This window comes from Balaenoptera acutorostrata, chromosome 1 (genome assembly GCF_949987535.1).
Source record: "Balaenoptera acutorostrata chromosome 1, mBalAcu1.1, whole genome shotgun sequence".
Classification (NCBI taxonomy): Eukaryota; Metazoa; Chordata; class Mammalia; order Artiodactyla; family Balaenopteridae; genus Balaenoptera; species Balaenoptera acutorostrata.
In genome coordinates, this window is record NC_080064.1 from 60,865,675 (window position 1) to 60,892,711 (window position 27,037).

The 27,037-nt window shown below is 36.8% G+C and overlaps 1 protein-coding gene across 1 annotated transcript in view; it reads left to right on the forward strand.

Annotated features, from left to right (window-relative positions):
- The window catches only part of LRRC7 (leucine rich repeat containing 7), a 508,378-nt gene that overhangs the window by 327,724 nt on the left and 153,617 nt on the right, over positions 1 to 27,037 (forward strand). The window contains exon 8 of the mRNA XM_057529769.1: positions 6,931 to 6,994. Within this exon, the coding sequence (XP_057385752.1) occupies positions 6,931 to 6,994 (64 nt within the window). The remainder of the gene's footprint in view (positions 1 to 6,930; positions 6,995 to 27,037) is intronic.

The window sequence follows — 27,037 nt, forward strand, 5'->3', positions numbered from 1 at the left end:
GGGACATAGAGATAGACCCCAGACCCACATGTGTTTACTGTAAGGACAAAGGAGTACAGTCAAATGAGTAAGTAATCAAGTAGGCTGCTTGAAGTGCATAAGAACAGGCCACGTCGGACCCCACCTAGTAGAGTAAGGAGGTAAACAAATGGAGATAAGAGGCTTACCCTCCAAGGAATCAGCAAGGAGAGGAGATAAAAGCCTGGAATATTCCTCTAGCGCAGTGGATCTCAACTAGAAGTAATTTTGCCCCCCTAACCTCTACCCTGGGGACATTTGACAATGTCTGGAGACATTTTGGTTGTGAAAACTGCAGAGAGTACTACTAATTTTAAGTAGGTAGAGGCCTTGGATGCTGCTAAACTTCCTACAATGCACAAGATAGCTGCATCCCAGACGTCCCCTTATCCAGCCGTGAGGATAGAATGACAGGGATGCCTGCAAGAAACTCTAATGGGAATTTTTAGAATTTCTTCACTTTGGACTAAAATCTCTTACATTCTTTAAGGATACATGTTAGTATTGTGGACTTAAGCTTTAATCACAGAAAACCCTCAGCTTCAGATGTACTCTTTTAGTATTTTTATTCTTTCTTTTCACACGTGCAGATGTATATGACTCATATAGCAAGGTTCTCCAAAACCCAGCTCAAACTTCACCTTTTCTTAAAGTTTTCCATAATTACCAAACTGTCAAATGTTCCTTCTTCTGAGCTCCTATGGCAATCTATACATACTTTTATCCTAGCATGTATCACCCTGTGAAGTATTTATTCATTGAAAGGTCATTCCCATTTTAAAAATAGGTCTTTCTGGGTAGAGACTATGTAAGATGTGCTAAACATCCTACAGTGCACAAAGTAGTCTCCTATATCAAAGAATTAACTGGCCCAAAATGTCAGTAGTGCCAAGGTTGAGAAACCCTGCATCCCAGAAATCTTTGTAACTTCAGTGTCCTCGTGGCACCTGCCATAAGGAAGCACAAAGTGAATGAATGAACGCTCACAAACACTACTAACATAAAAATACCATGAGTTCTATTTTATTTTTCTGACAAAGCCTTACTTGTTTGTGTCCTAATTATATTTAAAACCTATTACATATTTCATCTAAAAGAAACTTTTTTTGGAGAATTTGACAGAATGATTATAGTTTAGTAACTAGCACACGAACAAGAAAAGCAACAGGCTGCATTACAAACTATCTAAAATATTGTGGGTAAAGACAGTCATTTTGAAAGTGTAAAGTGTAAGAAATAATATAGAACGACATTTTCAAAAAGCAGAAATAAGAGTGTAAAATTTTAAAGGTATGTAAGAAATCATATTGGAAAGTAACTTTAAAAATGGAAGTAAGAATGTAAAGATAGAATGAAACTTTGGTGATAGTAATTAACGGAAACTAGGATCAAGACAATAAAATGAGATAAAATTAAAATAGAAGAAAAGATATTTTAAACAACAGAACTTAAATAAGCTTCAGGAAATAGTTTAGAAAACCTCATGGGAAAGCCTTTTGTCATTGTTGTTCCAGAGCAAACAAAAGGAAAATTGTTGCTCTTTCAAAAGAATGGCAAAGGAATCGTAGGAAGCTATGTTATAAACTTAAAATGTAGTTTTTATGTATGAATTTATGAGTCAAAGATTTCAAAAGCAGTAGCCTAAAACTAGGATGGGAAAAGAAAAAGTCTTAGAGGTGACAGAGAGGCTACCTATCCCCATACAAAAGGAATCAAACAAACTACACTAATAGAAACATAAGACATAACAGATACATTTATACATTGTCTTGGTCAGCCCACGTCTAAAGAACAGTGTTTAATTCTGAGTGCCAGCTGGCCTTCAGAGATAGGAAATGTTTCAGATTCTGTGGTCCATATGGTCTGTCTCACTACTCAATTCTGCCATTGCAGTGCAAAACAGCCGTAGATTATATGTTAACAAATGGGCATGACTATGTTCCAGTAAAGCTTTATCTATAAAAACAAAAGTGCCAGGTTTGTATCTCATCCTGTTTGGAAGAGAAGCTTTGATAAAGATGATCAGGGTGTTTAGGTTTCTGGAAACCCCATCATACAAGAAATGATTTAAGAGGTCACCAATATTTAGCCTAGAAAAAAGAGATAAATCCCAGAACTAATAAAATTTACTTTAGGACACTCAAGTACAAGACATCACTCATGTCTTCATTTAATAAAAATAATTGTGTCTTTCTCTTTAACCACCATGGCTAGAAAAAATGTATATTCTCAGGTTTATGTGATACGCATCTTGGAGATCAGTGAGAACTACAGAGTTCCTAGAGTTCAGGAAGCTGTGGAAAGGCTTCTGGTCTTCAGCTCATGACGGTTCTCACTAGAATACTTTTTGCCTAAGGCTACATGGTCAAGTCAAATGCAGGTGGCTTTACTACTCCTGTGGTCATTTTTCATTCATTGCCATGCTTGGTCACTTGGTCCTTCACCTTGGTTCCCAAAGTTTTGGTGGTCATTGTTTGTTGGACTACAATGTGGTCCAGGAACAAAGCTTGAGAGAATCTGCCACTCCTCAGTATTCCCAGGCTCAAAAGAAAATCTAATTCTCTCTTCATGGAGCGCAGCCACTACCACCCCTTCCCCTAGAAGCACCTATTCAGTGGTATAGGTTTGGCAAGAGGTGAGTCAGATGTTCTTACAATGTTGGCCAATGTTTCACAACCGTCTTTGGACTGCTAGTGGTCCCACACAGACCCTTCTGGGCATCTTGAAACATAAAGGAGATATATATATATATACGAAAAAAACTAACAATTCAAGAAAGTTAGTGACCAATGCCAAATAAATCATGGAAAAAGAAAACAGATAGTATGTGAGCCTAAAAGGAGAGATAACTTTGCAGTGGAGTAGACAAGAAACCTCACTTATTTATTTTTCAAATATTTATTTCTAGTCAAGACCTCTTACCTGAGCTCCAGTCTTACACAGGCACACAGGTGCACGTGTGTGAGCACACGTGCACACACACAGACATTTTCTCCTAACATAGGACTCACACATTCACCTCAAATTCTCTATAGTATTTTAAAAAGTATTCACTACATACAGCTCTCTCCACCTTAGATTTATTCCTTTGCAACATTCCCACAGTGCTACTCAATCAAGAAACTAGCTTCAATTCCTTCCTCTTCTTTACCTTCCACATCCAACCAACTATCATCATTACCAAGTATGTCTTCACCAATGCATCCCTCATAGTTCCTACCATATCATCCGTACTGCCATTGTCTTATTTCTGGCCACAATTATATCCCGCATAGATTTCAGGACAGTCTTTTATTTGACCTTTTTGCTAGCACATCTTCTCCACATTTCCCACACCACTCCAAGCTGCCAAAGTCATCTTTCTAAAATAAAAATTTGATATATCTTCCCTATCTAAATCTTAAAGCTTCCATTGCCTTCAAGCTAAAACTCAAACTTCTTTGTTTAACATGGATGATCTCATGATCTGGTCCTTGTCTACGTATTATTTCTTATTTCTTACTATGTTTCTTATTTCTTATTTACCATTCTTACTAACCTGCAGTTCCTTAAATGGGCTTTGATCTCTTTCAATGCCCCCCTTTGATGTCTCTTCCAAAAAACATCCATCTCTTCTGATTCTGTAGCCTTATCAACTGCTACAAAGTGAAGTGTCAGTAGAGTCTCCTATTTTTTACTCCCACTCCCCAACGCTGAAAAAGCACTTCTTTAGAATCCTACACATATATTTTCTATGGCATTTAGTCTATTGGGTAAAAATGACCCATTGTCTTAACCATTTTCTTTCAAGATTATGAGCTACCTGATAATAGGAAAAACACCTTTCATCTCGATAACCTTAAAAGTTGAGAGATAGTAGGAAATCAATATGTTTATGTTATTGAATAAAGAGTATTGAAGATGTATGGATAAAGGCATATTGAACGGGAGAAAAAGAGCATTAGCAAAGGCTTAAAACAGAAAACTGATCTTCTCAAAGTCACCACTAATCTTCATGTTGTTCAATCAAGTGGTCATTTCTCAGGTATATCATCAATTTTTCTTACAATTTGTTATTTCTTCCACCTTGAAACTCCATCTTTTCTTGGCTTCCAGTTCTTCACACTCTTCTGGCTTTTCTTTTTTTTTTTTTTTTTTTTTTTTTTTTTTAAAGTTTTTTTTTTTTTTTACTTGATTTTATTTATTTATTTATTTATTTTTGGCTGTGTTGGGTCTTCGGTTCGTGCGAGGGCTTTCTCCAGTTGTGGCAAGCGGGGGCCACTCTTCATCGCGGTGCGGGGACCGCTCTTCATCGCGGTGCGCGGGCCTTTCTCTATCGCGGCCCCTCCCGTCGCGGGGCACAGGCTCCAGACGCGCAGGCTCAGCAATTGTGGCTCACGGGCCCAGCTGCTCCGTGGCATGTGGGATCTTCCCAGACCAGGGCTCGAACCCGTGTCCCCTGCATTAGCAGGCAGATTCTCAACCACTGCGCCACCAGGGAAGCCCTCTTCTGGCTTTTCTCTTGTGATCCTAGTAGCTTCTCTGTCTTCTTTCCTGGCTCATCCTCAGGTCTTCTTAGACCTATTATCTTCTCATCTACACTCATTCCTTTGGTGATCTCACATGCTCAAGGCTTGATACCATCTGTATGCTGACCATGCTCAAATGATCTATTTTGCCTGGACTTCTTCCCTGAACTCCAGACTTTTGTATATAACTTCTTGCTTGACATCTCTAGTTGGCTTTACAATAGAAATTTCAAATTTAGCATTTCTTTTTTTTTCAACCTTATGAGGTGAGGTGTAACTGATAAATAAATTATAGGATATTTAAAGTACATTGTGATGATTTAATAGAAGTATACATTGTGAAAGTATTCTTCTCATCTAATTAATTAACACATCCATCACTTCACATATTTATCTTTTGGGGAGGAAATTTGAGGGGGGATGGACAGGGGTGAGAACATTTAAAACCAAGCTTTTGATGAACCCAAAACCCTGCTCACCCTGTCTTCTCCATCAATCAATTACACTTCATCCTTCTAGTTGTTCAGACCAAAACACACTTTTAATCACATTTGACTCTACTTTCTCTAACTCCCCACAATTATTTCATCAACAAAACATTTGAATCTAATCTTAAATATGTCCAGAACCCAATCACTTCTCACCCCTTCCGCTGCCACCAACCTGACCAAACCGCCGTCACCTCTCATTTGGCATTTTCCATTAACTGCTTGTTTGATCTCCCAGCTTCCACCTTCGTCCTCCTCGGTCTGTCTACAAGCCTGAAATCATAGGTATCCTTTTAAAACAAGTCACTTCAATATACCTTTGATCAAAACCTTTCCGTGACCCTCCATCTTACTCAAAATCAAAGCCAAAGTCTTGGGCTATAAGACCCCGTATTTTCTAACCCCCCATTATCATCTCTTTACTTCTCCTGTCCCTTAGTCTACTTCAGCCACACTGGTTACCTAGGATGTCTTCAAGCAAGCAACGTGTCCCTGCTTCAGAGTCTAGGCACTAGGATGCTCCTTCATTTCCTTTAAGCACTGGCTCAAATTTCTTCTCAGTGAGACCTGATTACCCTATTAAAAACTGCAGTCATGTTATATGAATTCTTCTTATCTTCCTCCTCTTCTTATGTGTTCTTCATAGCACTTATAACCTTCTAGTATATTATTTTATTTTACTTAATTGTTTTATTTATTGTCATTATCATCTCCACTGGAATGTAAAATACTTTTGAGGAGGAATTTTTGTTTCTTTTCATCCAGTGCTATTCCCCAGACCCCAAAAGATTGTCTAGCACATAATAATCTTTCAATAATAGTTGCTGAGTGAAGAAAGAGTACACACATTTTTTTGCATTTCTGAGTGCCTGACAGAGTCTGAATTACAGTAGTATTTCATTTGCTACTCATAAAATCCCTATAAGATAATTACTACATGAATTTTAAAGATGAAGGAACAAAAATTTTTTGAGATTTGAGTCAACAATGCCTCCAGAATTTCTGTATAGTCAAGACTTGGAGACAGCATTCTGGTTAGTAGGGAGATAAAAAACTTGAAAATCAGAAAAATGCTCTCTTTTCTTATGTTGTATGTTATACTTGAGAATGGTTTGGTAAATGCTGATTGCACCTGGCATGTGCTAAGGTATATCTAATCTTTGGCACCAACTCTTGCCCAAGGTTTAAGGTTGTTCAAAGCTGCAGCATCATTCAAGCCAATATGTTTAGGAGACAATGAATACAAAAGTTAGGGGTAGGGGATTAAGAGGTACAAATTACTATGTATAAAATAAATGAGCTACAAGGATATAAAGTACAACACAAGGAATATAGCCAATATTTTATAATAATTATAAATGGAATATAATCTTTAAAAATTGTGAATCACTATGTTGTACATCTGAAGCTTACATAATATTATAAATTAACTATACCTCAATAAAAGAAGAAAAAACAGTTTTTCTATAACAGAACTTCATTTAAGGAAGTGAAAAATGACAAAATTGATGATGAATTTGTGGCCATATTGTGGAATTTTAGACTGCTTTACTAAGAATTGGGTTTATCTGTTGGTTTCCAAACCTATGGGGATTCTTAAAAATATGGATTTTGTACCCCCAATCGGTACCTCCTATTGGTATAGATTTTTAACAAGCTTCCCAGATTTTCGTTAAGCAGCGAGGCCAGAACTCCATCCATAGACTGGCATTTGGAAACATGGTAAGCTACTAAAGGTTCTCAGGCAGCAGTTTGCATATGTTACTGTATATTTGCAACTTACTTCTCCCTAAAAAATACCCCCGTATCTGTACACTATACACCCAGGTAAATCTGATAGGGAGGTGGGTGGAATGTCTTTTGGAGCAATGTGTCATGCACTGCCTCACAATAATATTTTTCTCCATCTGTTATAGGTCAATGCACAAACTGGCCCAGTTGGAAAGACTTGACCTAGGCAATAATGAATTCAGTGAGCTGGTAAGCGAATGCATTTTCTAAATTTGATAAATATATCCCAGGGGATTATTTCTTTTGCTCTGTCTTTATAACCCCAGGTATTAAATCATCAGGTGCACATTTACATTTGCTAAATATAAAAATGAAATAAAATCTGGAATTAAAGTGATTGTTTATCTATATAGTAAGCTACAGGGAACTGAATAATATTAGGATTAACTTTAAAAAGCAGGGGTACGGATAGGCAGGTGCAAATTGTCAGTTTTGAGCACCACCTATATAGCAGGCACCATGTTCAGAATGTTATATATGTTGCCTCATTTAATCCTGATTTGCCATGTTGCCATGTTAACTTTATGGAAACAAGCTCAAAGTGGTCACTGACTTACATAGCTTTTATGTGGTTGAACAGGAATTAAACCAAGACTTGATTAAATCAAAGTCCATACCTTGAAGACTTCTGCTTTGGCTGCTTAATGGGCATAGCATGAGAAGAGTGGTCAATGGCCTTTTATTTCCAGTTGTACTGAAAGTGTCTTTCTAGTGAACATATGTTATGACCTCACTGCCAGCAAAATTGACAGAATTTTGACTACTCCTTTTAGGCTTAAGTTTTCTTTAAATGTTCCTGAAAACCAAAATCTCAAATGCAAATTAGAAAGAAAATACTCTTTTACCAGCCAACCCAGCCTGTTTTACTCAGAGGTCTTCCACTTGAACATCTTCAAATTTCAAAAATCAATTCACCTAAACTGTATTTTAACTATTTTTAAATTAAAACATTTAAGTGAGTAAACAGCTTTTCTTTTGCAGCTATGTTACTAGCTACATGACCTTGTGAAAATGACTTAACCTCTCTAAGCCTCATTTTCCTTTTCTATAAAATGGAGATTATAATGGTTCCTCCCCTCCAAGGTTTGTAGGAGAATTAAATTTAAAAAATGTACAGGGCCTGGAAAAAGTGATTCTCAGTAAATGCCAGTGTATAGGGGTGATAGGGTATAATTCACACTACAATTTGAATGTGCAAAAGAATTAACTTGTTTTACTTTGACCATAACTAATTTGATCATTGTCCCAGCCTCTATCAGCTCTTTATTGAGGGTAAAAACTGACTTTTATTCTTCTATGATTAGAAGTTAAATCTAATTTTAGAAGTTACATGGTTCCTTTAGGTTGTGTTCATCTTCCCTGCATAGAAATTCTCTGTAACCTCTCGCCTTCCCCTGCGTGTCTCCTTAAGATGGAATTTGAGTGAGTACGAAGGAAGGTACATATCTTTCTGACATGAGGAAAAGACACCCCCTGGCCTCAGGCTGGTTTTCAGAAGTGCTGGCCTCTGGGCTGATGTCTGCAGCTGATACTGCCTCCTGTGTTAAATCTGCAATTCTGAACCTGCCGTTGGTTCTTTGGGATCAGACAATACCCCCTGGGAGCCTTGGCCATCTTCCTCTTGCTGGCAGTGCCATCACCCAGTTATCATTGCATATACATGCATAAGTCTCTGCCCTGTCTTCCCTCCAGCACCATGCTTGGAAGTCCATCCCCGATTTCTGTTGTGAAGGAACCTCACCAACCATAACCTTAATAGTGACCCCATAGCAAGTCTACAGGCTCTGAGAGTCCAAATGATACCCAAACTGAAAGAGGTCCATTAAAAACAAACTTCAGAGCTTCCTTCTGCCTGCTGCATCGCACCGCCAAGCTTGCTCTGCTTTGGATGCACCCAACTTTGTTATAGGGCAGCTGGCAAGGTGGCCTCAACACAGTAGAGCAAAATGACCCAGTACATGGTTTAATGCACCTCTGGCATTTTTAAAGGAGATATTTGTTAGTGTAGGTAGAGAGAGAGGTAAAGGTGGTGAATAACAGCGGCAAAACTAGTTTATATTGGTAGTTTTTTAAATTAGTTGTTAAGAAGTTAGGATCTACCCATGATTCCATGAAGACAAGTAGCTTGGCCTAGTAATTGAAAGAACATGGACAATGGATTCAGACGACTGAGGTTTAACTTTCAACTCCATCACTGGCTAGCTGGGTACCTTTGGGTCTATAGCTCACTCCCTATCCTCAGCTTCCTCTTCAATAAAATAAGGGTATCAAACCCATATCTCTCACATACTTTTTGAAAGAATTTCATGCAAGAGAATCTATAATAAACACTTAATGTATGTTTCAAATGAATTTCAATTCTGTCAGGTATATAATTTTGCAAGCCTTTTGTATGGATACTTTGTGAATCAATATTTTACTATAAATATTTGCATCAACAAAGTTGAATAGGACCTGTTTATTTTTTGAAAATAAGATTACTAAAAGTAAATTTTAAATACACATATTTTGACTTATGCTTCTGATGTCTAAGAAATCATCATCTGAGCAAAAACTTTTTTTACTTTTGAACTCCCAATATTTTATGCTTGTCACAAAGTTAAGTCTTTTAAATTTTTTTTTTTGCATTTCTACTGGGGTGCTTTATTTGATAATAGTTATTTGGTGGGGTTGGGGGGAGTATAATTCTGAAACTTCACATTTCTAATGTTATTTACTTTTAATCAAATATTTGAATTTTATTCATCATATGTGTGGGACTAGCTGTTATTTCTCTGACAGTAGCAATTTTTAATGTGAAAATAAGAGAATTTGCTCTGATAAGAGGCCTCTAGAAACAAGATCATATGGAGGAAAGGGAATTAAATTCCAATCTGTAGCTAGATATTGACACCTAGGAGATTACTGTTAGATGATTCATTTGTGTGTCATGGTAAAGAGACAGATGTGAAGAGATGGCAGTAAGTAAAAAAAAAAAAAAAATGAGAATGAGAATGAGAAAACCTAACGAAGAGAACAGAAGTCTACTTGCTAGAGAAGCAATGTACATATCCCAAATAAGGTTTGAAGTAGAAATATCTACTTATGGATGCTTTCGTAACAATAAAAAATTGTAAACAAAATAAATTATCTTATGTTTCGACAGGAATAACCACTAGAAGATACTAGACAAAGTTCTGGCAACCTAATAGATTCTTAAAACTTTTTTTGTGTGTGTTTCTTTCATGGCTTTTTTATTAATATAAAATTAATAAATGTTCATTTAAAATTATTAGAAAGTTAAAAGAAGTATAAAGATAATAGTAAAAGTAATCTGTGACCTCATCCCCATATATAATCATTATTAATATTTTTGGTATATTCTTTCTCCGTTCCCCATTTTCTTTTAATGAGGTCAAATGAGCATTATTTGGAGCCTGGTCAGAGATAGGACACTAGTAGGTTGATGTGTGCAGTTGGATAGCATCGATCCTTAAAAATCCTCTGTACACTCTATGTAATACATTCTTCGCACTGTTACAATAATTAGTAACATCCCAATGTCATGGAATGATCAGGGATCCTAAAACAGATTCAGTGATTATCTTGGGGCCCAAAAGCTGTATGGTAGGATTATATTTCAGGTATATATATATTTATCCAATGAACTACGAATTGCTATTTGTCCTGAACTTGTGCAGGAAATAATGGAGCCCCAAAGCAAATCACCATGAGCCAGAATACTGGAAAATGGAGCAGATTGAGTAGCAGAGCCCCGAGGAGACAGGATGGATCCAGTAATAGTATGAGGTCTTGGTTGACCATCCCCCAAAACTAGCTCCAGCTTCCAGCTCCTTTACTTCCTTTCTTCATCCCCCCCTTGCCTCAAAAGGAGAGGACTGTGGCATACAGGAAAATGTCACTTAGAGCCCCCAAAAACTCTGCTATGGGAACCTTCATCAAAAGAGTCAGTCATAAGAAGCAAAATAAGGAAGCTTTCCGGCAAGCCAGAAAGAGAAAATTGCTCAGCTCAGAGGAGGCTAATGGCAGACTGGGAAATGGTCTGTGTATGCCTCAGAGTCCATAATCATGATATAACGATGATCATGACCTTCTATATAAACTATATTCAGTTCCATCCTGTCAGGGGTATTTTTCACATCTGTGCTCATACATGAGGTTGGTATACATTATTCTTGTGTACTTTATCCGTGGGTTCCTGTTTTTCATCAGTTTTGAAAAATTAACCGTCCTTATCTCCTCAAATGTTGCCTTTTAACTGTATCTTCTGTCTCTCCTGCTGGAATTTGGATTAAATATGAATATGAGTGATTTTGAAATAAGTAATTTTGAAATACCATTTTATTAATTATTTCGTAAGTTTTTTTCTGGAAAAGTAACCAGATAAAGGGTAATTTTAAAATATCTATTTCATGTCCTTAAAGAAAGTCTTCCTGCCTCTGCACCTAAAATTAGCCAGGATTCGTTCTCCAGATTTTGAGGCATCAGGATGAGATCATTTTAAGAGTATTTTCAACTCTTTGAGCTATTTAATGTGTCAGTTACTGACAGAGATATTTCTAAACTACAGACCATTCAAATTCTAGATTAAAGAACAAAACGTGGATTTTAAAAAACAAAACACCTAAATGACAGCAACAAAAATATTTAAAGAGTAAAAAATATGTATTTTTCTGTGATAAAAAAACATTTTTTAAACACATGTAAAGATGGATTGAATTTAAAAGTTCAGAGAATTCATCAGGAAATGAGTAGCATCATTTTTGTTTTGTTTTGTTTTTTTATTTTTGGCTGTGTTGGGTCTTCATTGCTGTGAGCTAACTTTCTCGAGTTGTGGCGAGCGGGGGCTACTCTTCCTTGTGGTGCACAGACTTCTCATTGCGGTGGCTTCTCGTTGCGGAGCACAGGCTCTAGGCGCGTGGGCTTCAGTAGTTGCAGCACACGGGCTCAGTAGTTGTGGTGCGTGGTCTCTAGAGCACAGGCTCAGTAGTTGTGGCACACGGGCTTAGTTGCTCCGCAGCATGTGGGATCCTCCTGGACCAGGGCTTGAACCCGTGTCCCCTGCATTGGCAGGCGGATTCTTAACCACTGCTCCACCAGGGAAGTCCCAGTAACATCATTTTAACTATCTAATATTTGAAACAGTATGCCAAACCGTCTTTATAAAAAGATTTCATAAATTCAGCTATCCATGGACTGTATTAGAGGATTTATATTCTATAGCGCTTCTTTATAGAAAAGCTTAAAAAATAGCCTGCACTCTACAAGTCACTATTTTAAATGCTTAATAAGGCTGCAGATCACACTAAGCAAGAATTTCTAATCTCAGTATTCAAACTGAATTTGTTTCTGTTGACTTTTTTCAGTTTATTTCATAGAATCAAACAAAAATTTCAAATGGATAAATCAAGTAAAGAATGGAGTCACTCTGAGCAAAATAACGGAGAAGAAATGCCAATAGTTGTATAGACTATCTGTTTGGTTTTATAAATAATATGGATGTGTTTTCATAGAAATTTGAAACAGTTGAGTGCTGTTTTAACTTGTAATTTAAATTGATTAGAATTAAATTAAACTTTACCAGTAGCGTAACAGCCAATGATTTCAACTCCCTAGTTTGCCCAAGGTGTGCTCATTTTTAATTACCTAGGATGCGTGTATACTGGGGCAAGCATTATATTTACATATCTGGTAATTTCCTTTATAGATAATTACATTGTAGGTTTGCCACACCTACTAATAAAATTTTGTTAATTATTCTTCAAGTAACGCTTATAAGAAAGAGCAGAGTAATAAAAATATAATTTGTCATCTTATAACAGGCCATCCCATTTTCAGGGAAGATATTTAAAACATCCTAATTAATAACGCTTCCATTTCCTGCATTTGTAAAACTACTGAGGCCATAGATTGTGTGTGCGTGTATACACATATAGAATTGATATAGATCACAGACATTGCCAGAGGTTATCAATATATCAAGAGAAACTTGAGAAATGAAACTAATTTTTAAAATGATTGGAGACACATCAGTTTCTGTATCAGTCAAGGTCCAGGCAAGGGGTAGAAACTATATCAAGTATTTAACAAAGAAAGTTTAATATAAGGAATGGATAATCATGTACTAGAAAACTGGAAAGACAGAAAGGGGACTCTGAAGGACCACAGATGTACTAACCCTAGGAAGCAGCTTCCACCTCTAGCTTAGGGGACAAATGGAAGATGGTAATGTAAGGAATTATGAAAACTTGAAGCTGCCACTCAGACCTCTAAATAGGGGCACCTGTCAGCTGATGTCTTCAAGGAGCTCGTAAGGCTAGTTCTAATTGTGTGGAAAAAATACAAGCTGAAAACAACTGCTGTTGCTGGTGTTTAGTGTCATTGCAGGGAGCAGTGCTGCTGTTGAGATACTAAATGCCCAGGAAGTAAGTAGAATGAGCAAGTCCCTTCTGCCTTCTCTAGCCTCCCAGCCCTCTCCAGTACACCCAGTCATCAGGGCCTGACACAGCGTCACCTATCAAAAAAGAAATGTAGTTATTAACCTCAGAATTACGAAGTAGAATATTAGAAAAGTGGGCCACAGCTAAAAGACAGTAGCTTAAACATTTAAAATAAAACAAATGTTTATTTTTGCCAACTCAATTTTGGCATCATTTTCTCCAGAAAGTTTTCCCAGCCCCTAGCAGAGTACCAACTCCCAACTGGCTCGTGATAAATGTTTCTAATGAATGAATGAATCATTTGACTTTAAAAGTGAACAGTTAAGTCAATTCTCTTCATCAGAATCGTGCCTACATAAATTGAAATTTTTTAATTCAAGCTAAGCAATAATAGAGGTGGAGGAAATGCTTTAGTTTATATGAAAAGCAATCATTCCATAATTAGCTATCCTTTGAGGAATCAATTTCAATTCACTTTAAAACATACTTCTAAATGAGTTTCTCCATGAAACTTTAAAGTACAAAATTTAGAACTGTGACCAATAAATAAAACTGTATTTCCACCAACTCTGGAATTTGAAAGGAATCCTTGATGAATCATTCAATTAAAATGTATTTTATGTCTGAAAATAATTATGGAGTTGTTTTAAATAGGTTGATCAAACTGGGGTCTCCACTTTTATAGGTGCAACATCTGTTGACCGAGGGCTTTAAAAAGCAATTTCCAATGTTGCACGTACAAAAAAAAAAAAAAAAAAAACCTCATTTCTTTGCTTTTAAACTTTCCTTTTCCTAGCAATAAAATAAGTTAACTTGGCCTCTGTTTGCAAAGGAAGCAGTTTTTCTCTCATTGCCATTTCTTATTATTGCAATAAAACTGGGTACTATAAATGAAATTAACTAGCTCTGTTTCCCTTTCCATAAATAGATTTTTCTAAGAATGGCATATATCTTAATGTAGTCAAGTGCCATGGTGATTCTGTCAATAGTGTCAACAAGAGAAGTTAAAGAAAAAAGAAATGCTTTCTGATTGAACCAGGGAAAATTATGTGAAATAAGAGTACAAATTTATAACCAACACTTTAAAAGGAAAATAAGCGTATTATGCAATCATGGAGTAAACCCAAGAATATTCTTGAGTTGTGAATAGGGATTGTGAATCATCCAAAAACTAACAAAAACTGTATTTAAAGTAATCAAATTCAAAATGACATCTTCCTCATTGATATGCTGAAACGTATACTATCTGGATGTATTATCTGAAATTGAATCAATAAAAAATTTATTTGATTTCAGGTTTCACAACAAACCAAACCCAGAAGACAATGAAAATGCTAAGGAGAAATATAAAGAAAGGGAGATGGAGAGAAAGAGAGAGAGAGACAGTGTGTGTGTGGGTGTGTGGGTCTGGGTGTGTGTGTATGTATGTATGGAGAGTGTAATTGTTAGAGTGGCCAGGGAAGCTTTACTCAGCAGGTGACATTTTAGCAAAAACCTAAAGAAGGCGAGGGAGTGAATCATGCTAATATCTGGGTGGAAGATCGTTCTAAACAGAGGGAACAGGAAGTATAAGCACCTGACACGAAAGCAAGCCTGACTTGTGGACAGCAAGAAGACTAGAAGGTCTGGAGGAGGGTAAGTGAGAAGAGCAGGTGATAAGTTAATTTGGGGAGTTTGGAGGTAGTTGCACAGGCAGAGGTAGAATCCTGTGAGACATTTCAAGGATTTTGGCTTTTACTCTGAGTAAAGTGGAAGCCCTCTGGAAGGTTTTGAACAGGTAGAACCCATGGTCTGACTTACATTGTTATGTTACATTACACTACATTTGGTTATAGTATGTTACCTTAATTACCCTACATTACATGACATTACCAGGATCACTTTGAATGCTGTGTTGAGGATAATGGAAAGTGGGTCAAAGTGGAGTCAAAGAGACCAGTTAGGAAGTTATTGCAATAATATAGGCAAGAAATGGTAGTGTCCTGGAATGGGGTAGTAGCAGTGGAGGTGGTGAGAAGGATTGATTTCTGGGTAAATATTAAAGATATAGCCAGAAGTAGGATCTGAACTCGTAAATTAAGGACACCTTCTTTCAAAAAATAATACAAAATTAGGAATACATAATTAAGTACAAAAGTAAATGTTTACTTAAGATAAAAAAAGAAACTATGAATTTTAAATTACAAATTAACATTAATAGAATACAATTTGAAAAGCTGACAAATGTCGTAAACATCATTAAATCCAGAAAAATAACATAATAGCACACATCTGTGATACTCTTTTTTCCCCCTACATGTTGGCCTCATGCTCTTTGACAGTCTGTTCACATGACAAATATTTTGTAATATCATTTTCTACGGCGATAATAGAAAAATAATCCAGGCTTTCCTCTACCATGGTTTTTATTCCTGATAATTTGGAAACATCTGTTTCATCTTTACAATTTTTCATTGATAACAGCTTGTAAAATTTTAGGATTGTCAAATTTGGGAAAACCTCTGACTCCCTACATTTCAAGACTTGTTTCTCTTCCTCCACCTACACACTGAGAACCAAAGGACATATTCATGTCGCAATACTTTCCTTGGCCCTGTACCTTCATGTCATGAAGGTCAGGGGAATTGACACAATGAACAGAGTATTTCTGGAAGCCATTTCTACTCTAGATGACTAACAACAGGTTAACTACATGGAGACATGATTGCAAACCATATAAATATATTCCATTAAATCCATACTAAAGGTATTCCCATGTAACTTCCTTTTATCTGTCTCCCCAAAATGCCTGTGGCCATTGCATCACCACATGACATGAGAGAAATTGCAACATAGTGGAAGTCAGGGTAGAAATTATAGTTAAAAGATCTTAATTTTACCTAGCATTTCAGGCCTAGGCACATACCTGTACTCCTTTCTTATTGCTGATCTGTAGCAAATGACCACAGACTCAGTGGCTTAAAACAATACAGATTTATCATCTCACAGTCCTGGAGGTCCGAAGTCCTAAAATCAAAGTGTCATCAGGGCTTTGATCCTTCTAGAGACTTCATGAGAGAATCTGTTCCTTAACATTTTCCAGCTCCTAGAGGCTACCTCATTCCTTGGCTAGTGACACCTTTCTCACATTACTTCAATCTCTGTGTCTGTCCTTATGTCTCCTACTTTGATTTTATTCCTATCATTGCATCTCTTTCTCTGTCTTCTCCAACTCCCCTGTCTCCCTCATGTAAGTACCTTTGTGATTACTTTGGGACCACTGACATAATCCAGGATAATCTCTCTTTCTCAATATCTTTAAATTAATCATATCTGCAGATTCTCTTTTATCCTGTAAGGTAGAATATTCACAGGTTCAGGAGTCAGGACATGGACATCTTTGAAAGCCCATTGTTTAGCCTACCAGTAAGGTCCCTGTCCCCAAAGATTCATGTCTAACCACTTGAAAATGCATCCACCCCAACTCAAGTTCTCCAAAATTCTCACTCATTACAAAATCAACTCATGTACAAAATTCTCATCTAAATCTCATCAGCTCAAAAGTCCCAAATTTCATCATGTAAAGCATCTAAGTTAGGCATAGGTAAGGTTCTGTATACAATCTATCCTGGGTCCAAATCACCTTCCATCTGTAGACCTGTAAAACTAGAAAACAGTCAATCTGCCTCCAAAATATGATTGTGCAATAGGCATAGGATAACAGTTACAGAGATTCCCATGCAGAACGGGAAAAAAAAAATGGAAGGACAAAAGTAGTCTACACTCAAAACCAATATCAAAATTCACCCAGGCAAACTCCATGAGGTTTCAAGGCCAGGGAATAAACTCTGTGGCTCAAGACTCATTGCTCTGTGCCTTTGGCTTTACCCTCTGCATCATTCTTCCTTTTCCTGGTAGGAAAGCAAGGTTTGCAGCTGAGTAGATTTATCAGCCTGTTTCCTGCTTATAGAATTTGAGGAGTCTGGCAGTCTTCTTTTATTTTGTCCTCTCTCTGTGCCTTTCAGTCCATGCTGGCAGTGTTTCTGTTGATACAACAGTCTAAAGAGCCTTGTGGGTCTCCCGTTTATATCTTGAAGATTTCTCCACTGCACAAGAGGTTCCTCACAGATCTTTCCTGGATAATCTCATCTCTATTCCTGGCTTCTTCTAAGATGTCTAACAGGTTCCATGAAACACCTACCTAAGCACTTTGATCCTTACAAGGCACTTTAATCCTTAGAAAAGTTTGCCCAGGCAAACCCTGTCTTTATTTCCAGAGCACACTTTCCTGGTAGTGAATCTCCTAATTTTACCATTTTTTTGTAGTCTGAATAGGATAAACATTTCCCAAGTCAAGTCCTGGTTTCTTTTTGCTTAATAGTTCTTTCAATTTACTCTTTCCTCTTGTATTTTACTACAAACAGCAAGTAGAAATCAGGCCATACCTTCAAAATGTTGCTTGGAAATATCTTCAGCTAAATATCAAATTAACCTCATACAAGTTATGCTTTCCACATAAGTGTATGATACAATTCAGCCACTGTATAACAAAGATCCCCTTTACTCCATTTTCCATGTTAACATGTTCCTCATTTCCTTCCGAGCCCTCATTAGTAGTGAGCTTAGAGTCCACATTGCTACCAGCAGTCTTTTCATGATCATTTAGGTGTTCTCTAAGAAGATACAGATTTTCTGTACCATGCTCTTCACTTCATTCTGAGTCCTCCTTAGCTGAGATTCATTACCATCCATATTTCTACTAGCAGTATGTTCAAGGCAATCTAGGCTTTTTTGATCATGCATTTTTAGCTAGAATTTTTCCAGCTCTGTTCACTACCCAGTTCCAAAGCCACTTCTGCATTTTTAGGTATTTGTTGCAGCAGTAACCCACTTCCAAGTTCCAAAATACGATTCCTGTGGTTGAACTGTAACAAATTATGACAAATCTGGCAGCTTAAAACAATACATATAACACAACACAACACAAAATTATTATTTTAAAGTTCTGTAGGTGTCATCAGGGCTGTGTTCTTTCTGGAGGCTCTAGAGAAGTATCTATTTTCTCTCCTTTTGCAGCTTCTAGAAACCACTTGCATTCCTGTGTTCACAGCCTCTTCTTTACATCACTTCAACTTCTCTTCTGTCATGACATCGCCTTCTCTGAACTTCTTATCTTCCTCATAAGGACACTTGTGATTACATTGGGACACTCAAGATAATCTCTCCATCTCAAGATCCTTAAATTAATCATATCTTCAAAGTCTCTTTGTCCATGTACGGTAATATATTCACAGGCCCTGGGGAGTAGGATGTGCATATCTGTAGGGAGCCAACACAATATTCACCCAACCACACTACCCAAGAGAATTTAAAACATATATCCACACAAAAACTTGTACATGAATATTCATAGCAGCATATTCATAATAGCCAAAAAGTAGAAAGAAAATCCAAATGTCCATTAACTGATAAATGGATAAACATGATGCAGTATATCCATACAATGGAATAATATTTGGAAGTAACAAAGAATTAAGGACTGCTATAGATGAACTTTGAAAACATCATGCTAGATGAAAGAAGCTAGAAACAAAAGCCATGTGTTATATGATTACAGCTATATGAACGGTTCAGAATAGACAAATTCACAGAGACAGAAAGTAGATTAGTAGTTGCAGGGTCTGGGGAGAAGGGAAGACTGGAAAGAATGAGTATGGGTTTTTTTGGAAGAGGGGGGTGATGAAAATGATCTAGAATTATATAGTTATGGTAGTCGAACAACTTTTTAAGTATTCTAAAAATCACTCCGTTTTATATTCTAAAAGGGTAAAATGTATCATATGTGAATTATGTTTTAATTCTTTAACCTTAAAAAGATTTGTGCAAATTGCACAAAAACATATGGCCATGTGAACACTTTGCCAGGCTGCCTCCCAGGATCTGGAAAGGAGTTCATGCAAGTAAGGGGCCTGAAAGTTTGAACTTCATTAAGTTTAGAGGAAACCTGCCTCTCAGTAGAAGCAATAGGATTTGTTGACAGATGGGATGTCAGGGATGAGAGGGAGAGTAGTTAAGGATGAGTTTAAGATTTGAGACTAAGCAACTGAAAGATGACATTTCTACTTCTGAGTAGAATACTATACAAGATGCAGGGGTTTTCTTTGTTTGCTTGTTTGATTGTGGCAAAAAAAAGTGCATAACATGAGATTTAACCTCTTAACACATTTTTAAGTATTTAGTACAGTATTTTTAACTATAGGCTTCTTTAATTTGAATGTCCACTTCCTTCCCCAGATTTGGGAAGTTTTCAACCATTATTTCTTTAAATAAGCTTTCTGCCCTTGTCTCTCTCTTCTTCTTCTAGAATTTTCATAATGCATACATTGATACATTTTACAGTATCCCATAAGTCCCTTGAGCTTTCTTCACTCTTTTTTATTCTTTTTCCTTTTTATCCTCTGATTGCATAATTTCAAATGTCTCATCTTTTCTTCTGCTTGATCAAGTCAGCTGTTGAATAATCCTAGTGAATTTTCCAGTTCGGCTACTGTGTTTTTCAGCTCAAAAGTTTTCTGGGTTTTTTGATTAATTTTCTACTTGTTTTTTCATGTATCATTTTCCTAAGTTTGTTGAACATTTTTATGATGGGTATTTTGAATTCCTTTTCAGGTAATCCATGTGTCTCTATTTCTTTAGTGTTGGTTTTTGGAGATTTATTTTGTGCCTTTCTTTGGGCCATTCCCTGTTTCTTAATGTTCTATGACACTTTATTTTGGTGTCTGCACATTTGAAAAACACCTACGTTTCCCATTTTGTACAGACTAGCTTTGTATAGGGGAGGACCTTTACCAGTCAGCCCACTAGATATTCTAAGGACAAGAGATGTAATTTTAGAGGGAAATATCAGTTTTATTCTGGAAATCTTAAGTTTGATATGCCTATTATGTATCCAGATGGAGATGTCAGGAAGGCTGTTAACTATGAGTCTGGGCAGAAGTTCAGGCCAGATCAATACATTTAAGAAATACCAGTATAGGGAATTCCCTGGAGGTCCAGTGGTTAGGACTCTGTGCTTTCACTGCTGAGGCCCAGGTTCAATCCCTGGTTGGGGAACTAAGACCCTGCAAGCTGTGCAGTGAGGCCAAAAAAAAAAGAAAGAAAGAAAGAAAGAAATACAAGTATACATATACAATTTAAAATTATGAGGCTAGATGTGATTACCAAAAGAAAAATATAAACAAAATATAATAGCTGTAATTTCTACAGACTGTAATTTTTGTACAATAGATAAAAGTAAGATTGCCCTGGTAAAATGAGGGAGTGCTCTCATACCCCAGAGTCTTCTTCTCCTTCCTATGGCTCCATGGAACACAATGCTATGGTCTGTATTCATAAACTCAATTACCAATTGGGAGCAGTTGAGGAAGGCAGAATTCTAAGATGGCCCCCAAGATCTGCACCCTCTGGAATACAGAGGTCTTCTCTCAGTTATTCAATCAAACACTAATATAAGTGCTACTGGGATTCTGCAGATATAATTAAAATACCAAATCAGATGGCCTTAAATAGAGAGATTATCCTGCGTGAATCTGACCTAATTAGGTTATCCCTTAAAAGGGAATGGACTCTTCTTAATTAAAGAGATTGAAAGTGTGAGAGGGCCCTTGAAAGGAGCCATAGTCAAGGAATATAGGCCTCTCTAGGCCTGAGAGTGACCCCAACAAGAAAGTAGCTGACAGCAAGCAAGGCAACAGGGACCTCCTTCATACAACCCCAAAGAACTGAATCCTGCCACATCTGTGTGAGTTTGCAAGAGGATGCCAAGCTCCAGATGATAATGCAGTCTAGCCAATACCACCATCTTAGCCTTTTGAGACCCTAAGCAGAGAACACAACTACATCATGCCCTGATTTCTGACCAACTTGAATTAATAAATGAGTGTTGGTTTAAGCTGCTAAATTTTCAGTAATTTGTTATGCAGCATTAAAAAACTACTACAGCTATATTTTATTCAAGGTTCTTGCAAAAATTACAACACAGATAATTGAGAGGATTTGTGAGACTCCACAAAGCAGTCTCATGTAAGGTTTTCAATAAATGTAAATTATACAGTAAAGCAGTAGAAACAGAATGCAGGCAAACATCAGGGGCCCAAGAGCCTTCCAAGTACAGCTTCCCAAAGTCCTTATTATTCATACACGACATGCTGCCTCTCTGGATAAAATCACCAAGATTTGTATTATAAATCTTAGTTTCAGGAGGCATCCTAAAAGTCTCCAGTAGTGTCTTTCATGGCTTTCTGTACACATAGCCAAGCCAGACTATCTGACTTGTAATGCCAGGCATAAGTCCTAATAAACCAGCAGTGGGTACCACCAGGGCAGTTCCAAACTTTAGTGCATTATAAATCATTAATTAGCCCACTGTCCTTATCTCAGCCAAGAGTCAGTGTCAGACTTATAAGCCCCAGAGATAAGCACAGCACTGAACCTCTCCAACTATAAAACAATTCTGTCTCATATGGTTCTGTTTCCCTTCCCCTACTTCACTCTCCTCAAGCAGGATACTATATACTGGCTCTGATGAGTGAGCAAGCAGGTAGACAAACAAGTAGATATTATTTGGGTCCTTCAGGAAGAGTGGATGGCAGCAGAGGGCCCTTCTTTAGGTGACAAATGTCCAATGCACAGTCCATGCCTGGATAATCAATGCTGTGGTCAGCTACCTGTTGTGAGGTGCTCTAGTTGAGTTCTCTTAACCCACCATCTCTTCTAGCCATTGTTAGGGGATTCCTAGGGGCTAAAGCTGTACTTGCTGGCACGATGTGGAGGAAGAATTACTAATGAGGATAAACACATAGTGGAACTTCACTGCTGCTTTTGTCGTGCCAACCTGAAGTTAGCTGGAATACTGCCTCCTTCTCTAACTGACCCTACTATTCATATTAGAAGACAATGGGCCAGATCTGTACTGAGCAGTCCTAGATAGTGAAATAACTCTAAGTACTAATCCTGACTATCTAGAAGTCCTTCAATTGTTCCTTATGGACTAACTATGGCCGGTTTTGCTCTCAGCTCCCCCTATTCCATGTCTAGAATTTTTTTTTGTTTAAATTGTTAAACTGTTTATATTGCTCTTTAGTTATAAAAGTGATTGTAATATAGAAGTGAAAAAGGAAAAAGAGAAAAATCCCCCTTAGCAACCTCCCAGTTCCACTCCCCAGAGGCAGATACAATTCAATGTCTGTCATCCCACTTTTTTTCTATGCATTTACAAATGTGCACCTGCGCATGCATATGCATTTTTTTCACTTGAAGAATGTATCGTGGGCATTGCACATCTTTTATTCTTCTCTAAAAGTTATATGTGGTTTCCTACAGTGGGTGTCACATTATTTATTTAATCTGTAACCCATTGATGGACATGTATGTTGTTTCCAATATTTTGCTATTTTAATTATGCAGTGACCAACTCTTCACATACAAATGCAAATATTTGCAATAAATGGCTTCTTAGAGGCAGAAATGCTGGATCAGTAGCTATGCATATTTTATTTTAATAGATGCTGCAAGTTTTCCCTCTCAAAAAACCAGTACTAATTTACACAAACTTTTAGAACTTGTTAGAGAAACCAAGTAATTCTGACTTTCCAGAGGGACTCCTTTTGGTTTGTATTAAGTCACAGGTGATTGGCATTGGATTTTTAAAACATAATTGGATTTACTTTGTATCTTCTACAAAATTCTGTAAGTTTCTGGCTTCTTAGTTTTACCATTTCCTGTTTACTAGCAGCAGCATTTTTTCCCCTTTATTTGTTTTCAGTTTTGTTTCTGTTTTTTTGCTTCAGTGAAACTTAAGGAAAGATGAGAGATAAACCCATTTTGACATCTGAATCAACTTGCTGTTTTTTCATTCACCATACGTCTACACTATGTTTATGCAGGTACTCTGCAAGCACTGAGGATACAAAGATGAATAAAACATAAACTTTACCTTTCAGAAATTCAAGCCTAATAAGAGGAATGCAAACGATAGCAACACAAATAAGAGACAAAAGTAGATGCATAGATAGATAGAAAATAAGATAGGAGAACTGAAGAGTGACTTTCAGAGGGAAAGACAGAGAGGTTCAAGGTAAAGAAAGACTTGAAAGGTAAGTAGGGGAGAGAGAACAGCTCATGGAAGTTACAGATGGATGAAACAGAAGAGTAGGCTTGGAGAGCTTTAAGTGGTTAGATATGGTTGGCATACAGGTACTTTTGTAGGATAAAAGGAGGCAAGATTAGAAAAATGAACTGAAGTAAAAGCACTAGAGTCTTTGAATGTCATGCTAAGAATTTGGGATTATCTCATGAATGAAAGGCTGAAAATTTTTATGTAGGAGAATAATATGTTTAAGCCTACATTTTAAATTTTACCCCTGATCTGAAGGACAAATTAATTACTAAATCAACAATTTTTTAAAATTTATAACCTACTCTGTGTTAGAAATCATGATAGGAGCTAGAACTTTAATAAGAACAGATTAAGCACAGTGATAAGTGAAAATTACTATAATAGTTTAGGAAACAAATTATATAGCCAGAACTAAGACATGAAGACAGAAGAAATGAAGAAAAAGATTCATGGATTCAAGAAATAAAGTAATGACAGAAAGGGAAAGGTAGATAAAAGGGAGAAAGAATCAGATCTGTTGCTTCTAGTTGTAATAGGGATGATTTGGTGGGTAATGCTGCTATTAATTGAAATAAGAGGAACACAGGAAGAGAGGAGGTTGAATACGAGAAGATGGAAGTTCTGAACACATTCAGTTTGAATAACCCTTGGAACACATAGGTGAAAATGTCTAAAACATAGTTAGAAATATAGATCTGGAATTTAGTAAATGTGTCTGAGCTAGCAATAGAGATTTGAGAATCACTGGCATAATAGACCCTATGGAAATAGATAAAAATAGAAGAAAATTGTATGGAAAATCAGAAAGGAAGAGAGTTGTGAAAAATAACACAACAGATATGTAAAAGTTTTACAAACTTTAAAATATTGTATAATATAGCTAATTATTGCTATTGTTGCTGTTGGAACAATTGCACCAAACTACTAGATCTTATTAGAATTTGTTTCACAGAATTAGGGAATTTGTTCCCCTTGTTCACCAGCATATCCCAGAACCTAGACCATTTTCAAACATGTAGTAGGTTTTCAATAATTATTTATGTTTTGTCTGGATGTATTTATTGAATGTCTTGGCCATATGGATTTGTTATGGGGGTTGATTAGCTATCATGACTTTTCCAGAAGAAACATCTCACAACCCTCTTCAACAGCTGCACAGTCCATGAAGAATTTGAGATCCAGTTCTTTAACTCTAAAGAACAAACAAAACCCAACAAAACAAAACAATGTAAAAGGTTTCTTCCTTAAATGTGTAGCCCAAATAAAACTACAACCGTCATTACTTTTTAAATATCCCAACAGTTGTTTTACAGGGTAGTCGTTACTATTTATTTCCATTCCAGGTACACATTTTTACAAATTTAAGAAAATATTTTCAGTTCATGCGCAGAAAATGAAAAAGAAGCATGCATCTGTAGTAAAGTTCCCAATGGGCTAAAATTGCATTATTCATTTTTAGACACCTCCACATATTCACAGCATGACCCCTGTGATTGTCAACGCTGACAGTCTTCTCATATGCTTAACATGGTGCCAACAGAGTGAAGAAAACCCCAGTGGTACATAGTCCTCCTGCATGCTACAAAAGCTCTCCTTCTGAGAACAAAAACAACCTCTCCTAATCAGTCCACAGAAATTTTTTGAACACCTGCTGTATGCTAGATGTTGTGCTACATTCTGAGGGATTTCGAAGGAAACGTGAAACATGCCCATGCCTTCAAGGAAAATATCAGCTTGTTGGGGAGACAAGGTATAAAAAGTAACATATATTGTGTCAAATAAGTTGTCCAAGGAGTAAATGCTACTCTGAGGTCTAGTACTCAAGGTACCCTAAGATCTGGTCTGGTTTACCTTCCTAGAGTGTTTCCCTAAATCCACAACTATAAGAAAATTATCCTTCTCATACCCTTTTCTAAGCCAAATTAAACTGCTTGCTATTCTTCCTGCCTTCAGCTTGCTTTCCTGCTTCTGTGTCCCTGCTTGTACTAATTCTTCCTTCTGGAATATACTTGCTTTCCTTCATGCTCATGTCTATATTATAGTTTGTAAACCTTACCCTTCCTCAAGACCCAGCTCCAATGCAGCACCTCCTCAAAAATTTCCTTATGTTACTAGCTAGAAATAATCTTTCCCTCCTATAAATGCCTCTCTAAGGAGACCTCCACTGCACCCATTACTTTCTTTCTTATGTCATACTTGTCCCTATCCATGTAGATGCATGGTCACAGAGAACAACCTTTCCTTCTACCTCCTCTACTTCTTGGTGAATATTGTCTTAAAAGGATTTTAATTCCTCAGAACCCAATGAGGCTAACTTGTAGTTTCAGTGCATCCAGTACTATTGATTCTTTCCATCCCCTATGGTCCCTGAAACTGGCTTACAAGCCTATTCTATTTTTTAATGTAATAATTACATAATATTTGATTTGCATTGTGATTAACCACCTGCCCTAACTAGGATGTGAGCTCCTTGAGGGCAGAGAATCTGTTCATTCATCTTAGTAACCTCTCTATGCAAGCCATGTATATTAGAGAAGCATGCTCAAATTACCGTCAACACTTGTTAAAATTTTTGACTTCTGGGTCATACTCTCAGAAATTCTAATTCAGTGGGTTTCATGAGGAGCCCAAGAATCTACATTTTATCAAACTCTTCAGATGATTCTTATCCACAGCAAATTTTAAAATGGGCACCAGTTAATAAGTATATATTGAATGAATGCTAACTTTTTTTTCTCTCTTAAACTATAACATCATAAGGGAAAGACATGTGACTACCTAATCTTTCTATTTTCCCTAAGTATATGGCCTAGCTGTTTGAACATAGAAACTCAAACGCTGTGGAATTGATGTATGTTAATGGGATGACTGATATAATTTTAGCTTTCCCTAAGGCACAGAAGTTGCTGGGCCATGAAGAATGAGCTGGTTTTGGATGGGTGAGGAGGGGCGAGAGCATCCTGGCCAAGAGATTGATATGATCACAAGAATAGATAGAGATGAGGAAACACAAGCGTGCTGAGGGTTTCTTATTAGATTAGTGTAACAAGAGTAAAGGTTCTCATGGCAGAGGAATGAGAGACGAGGCTGCTTCCCCACTGTATAAAATAAGCTTTTGTTAGCAGAACTCTCATTTTCATTTTAATTTAATGATAGCAAAAATAAGTGGTTTTGAGGTGATTAATGACCAACAAGAGAGCTACAGTGCTGACTTGGCCAGCACGGCACATGTAGAAGTGCAAGATTTAGTACAGAATTAACCTGCCCAAACATCTGTTCACAACTCCATATGAAAAAGAAAAAAATAGACTATAACATATGTTACAAGTGGAAACCTGGGAAACTTTTTTTCACATCATGTTTGTAGGAATTCACATTTTAGCAATATTCCTTATTGACTTGCTAATATGAATTTGAACATTAAATAACCATAATAATGATAGGCAAAAATTTAAGAGATCATTCTGTTCACACAAGAAGAAAAGAATAACTTGTTACAAAAAAGATAATAAATTTGCAGTTAAAATATATTCCTTTGTTCCTGTGACATAGCCAGCATTGACCTATACATCTGTAATTAATCCAATGGCACATGAGTTTATTCATCATTTATTCATATTGGCAAATGGTTATTAG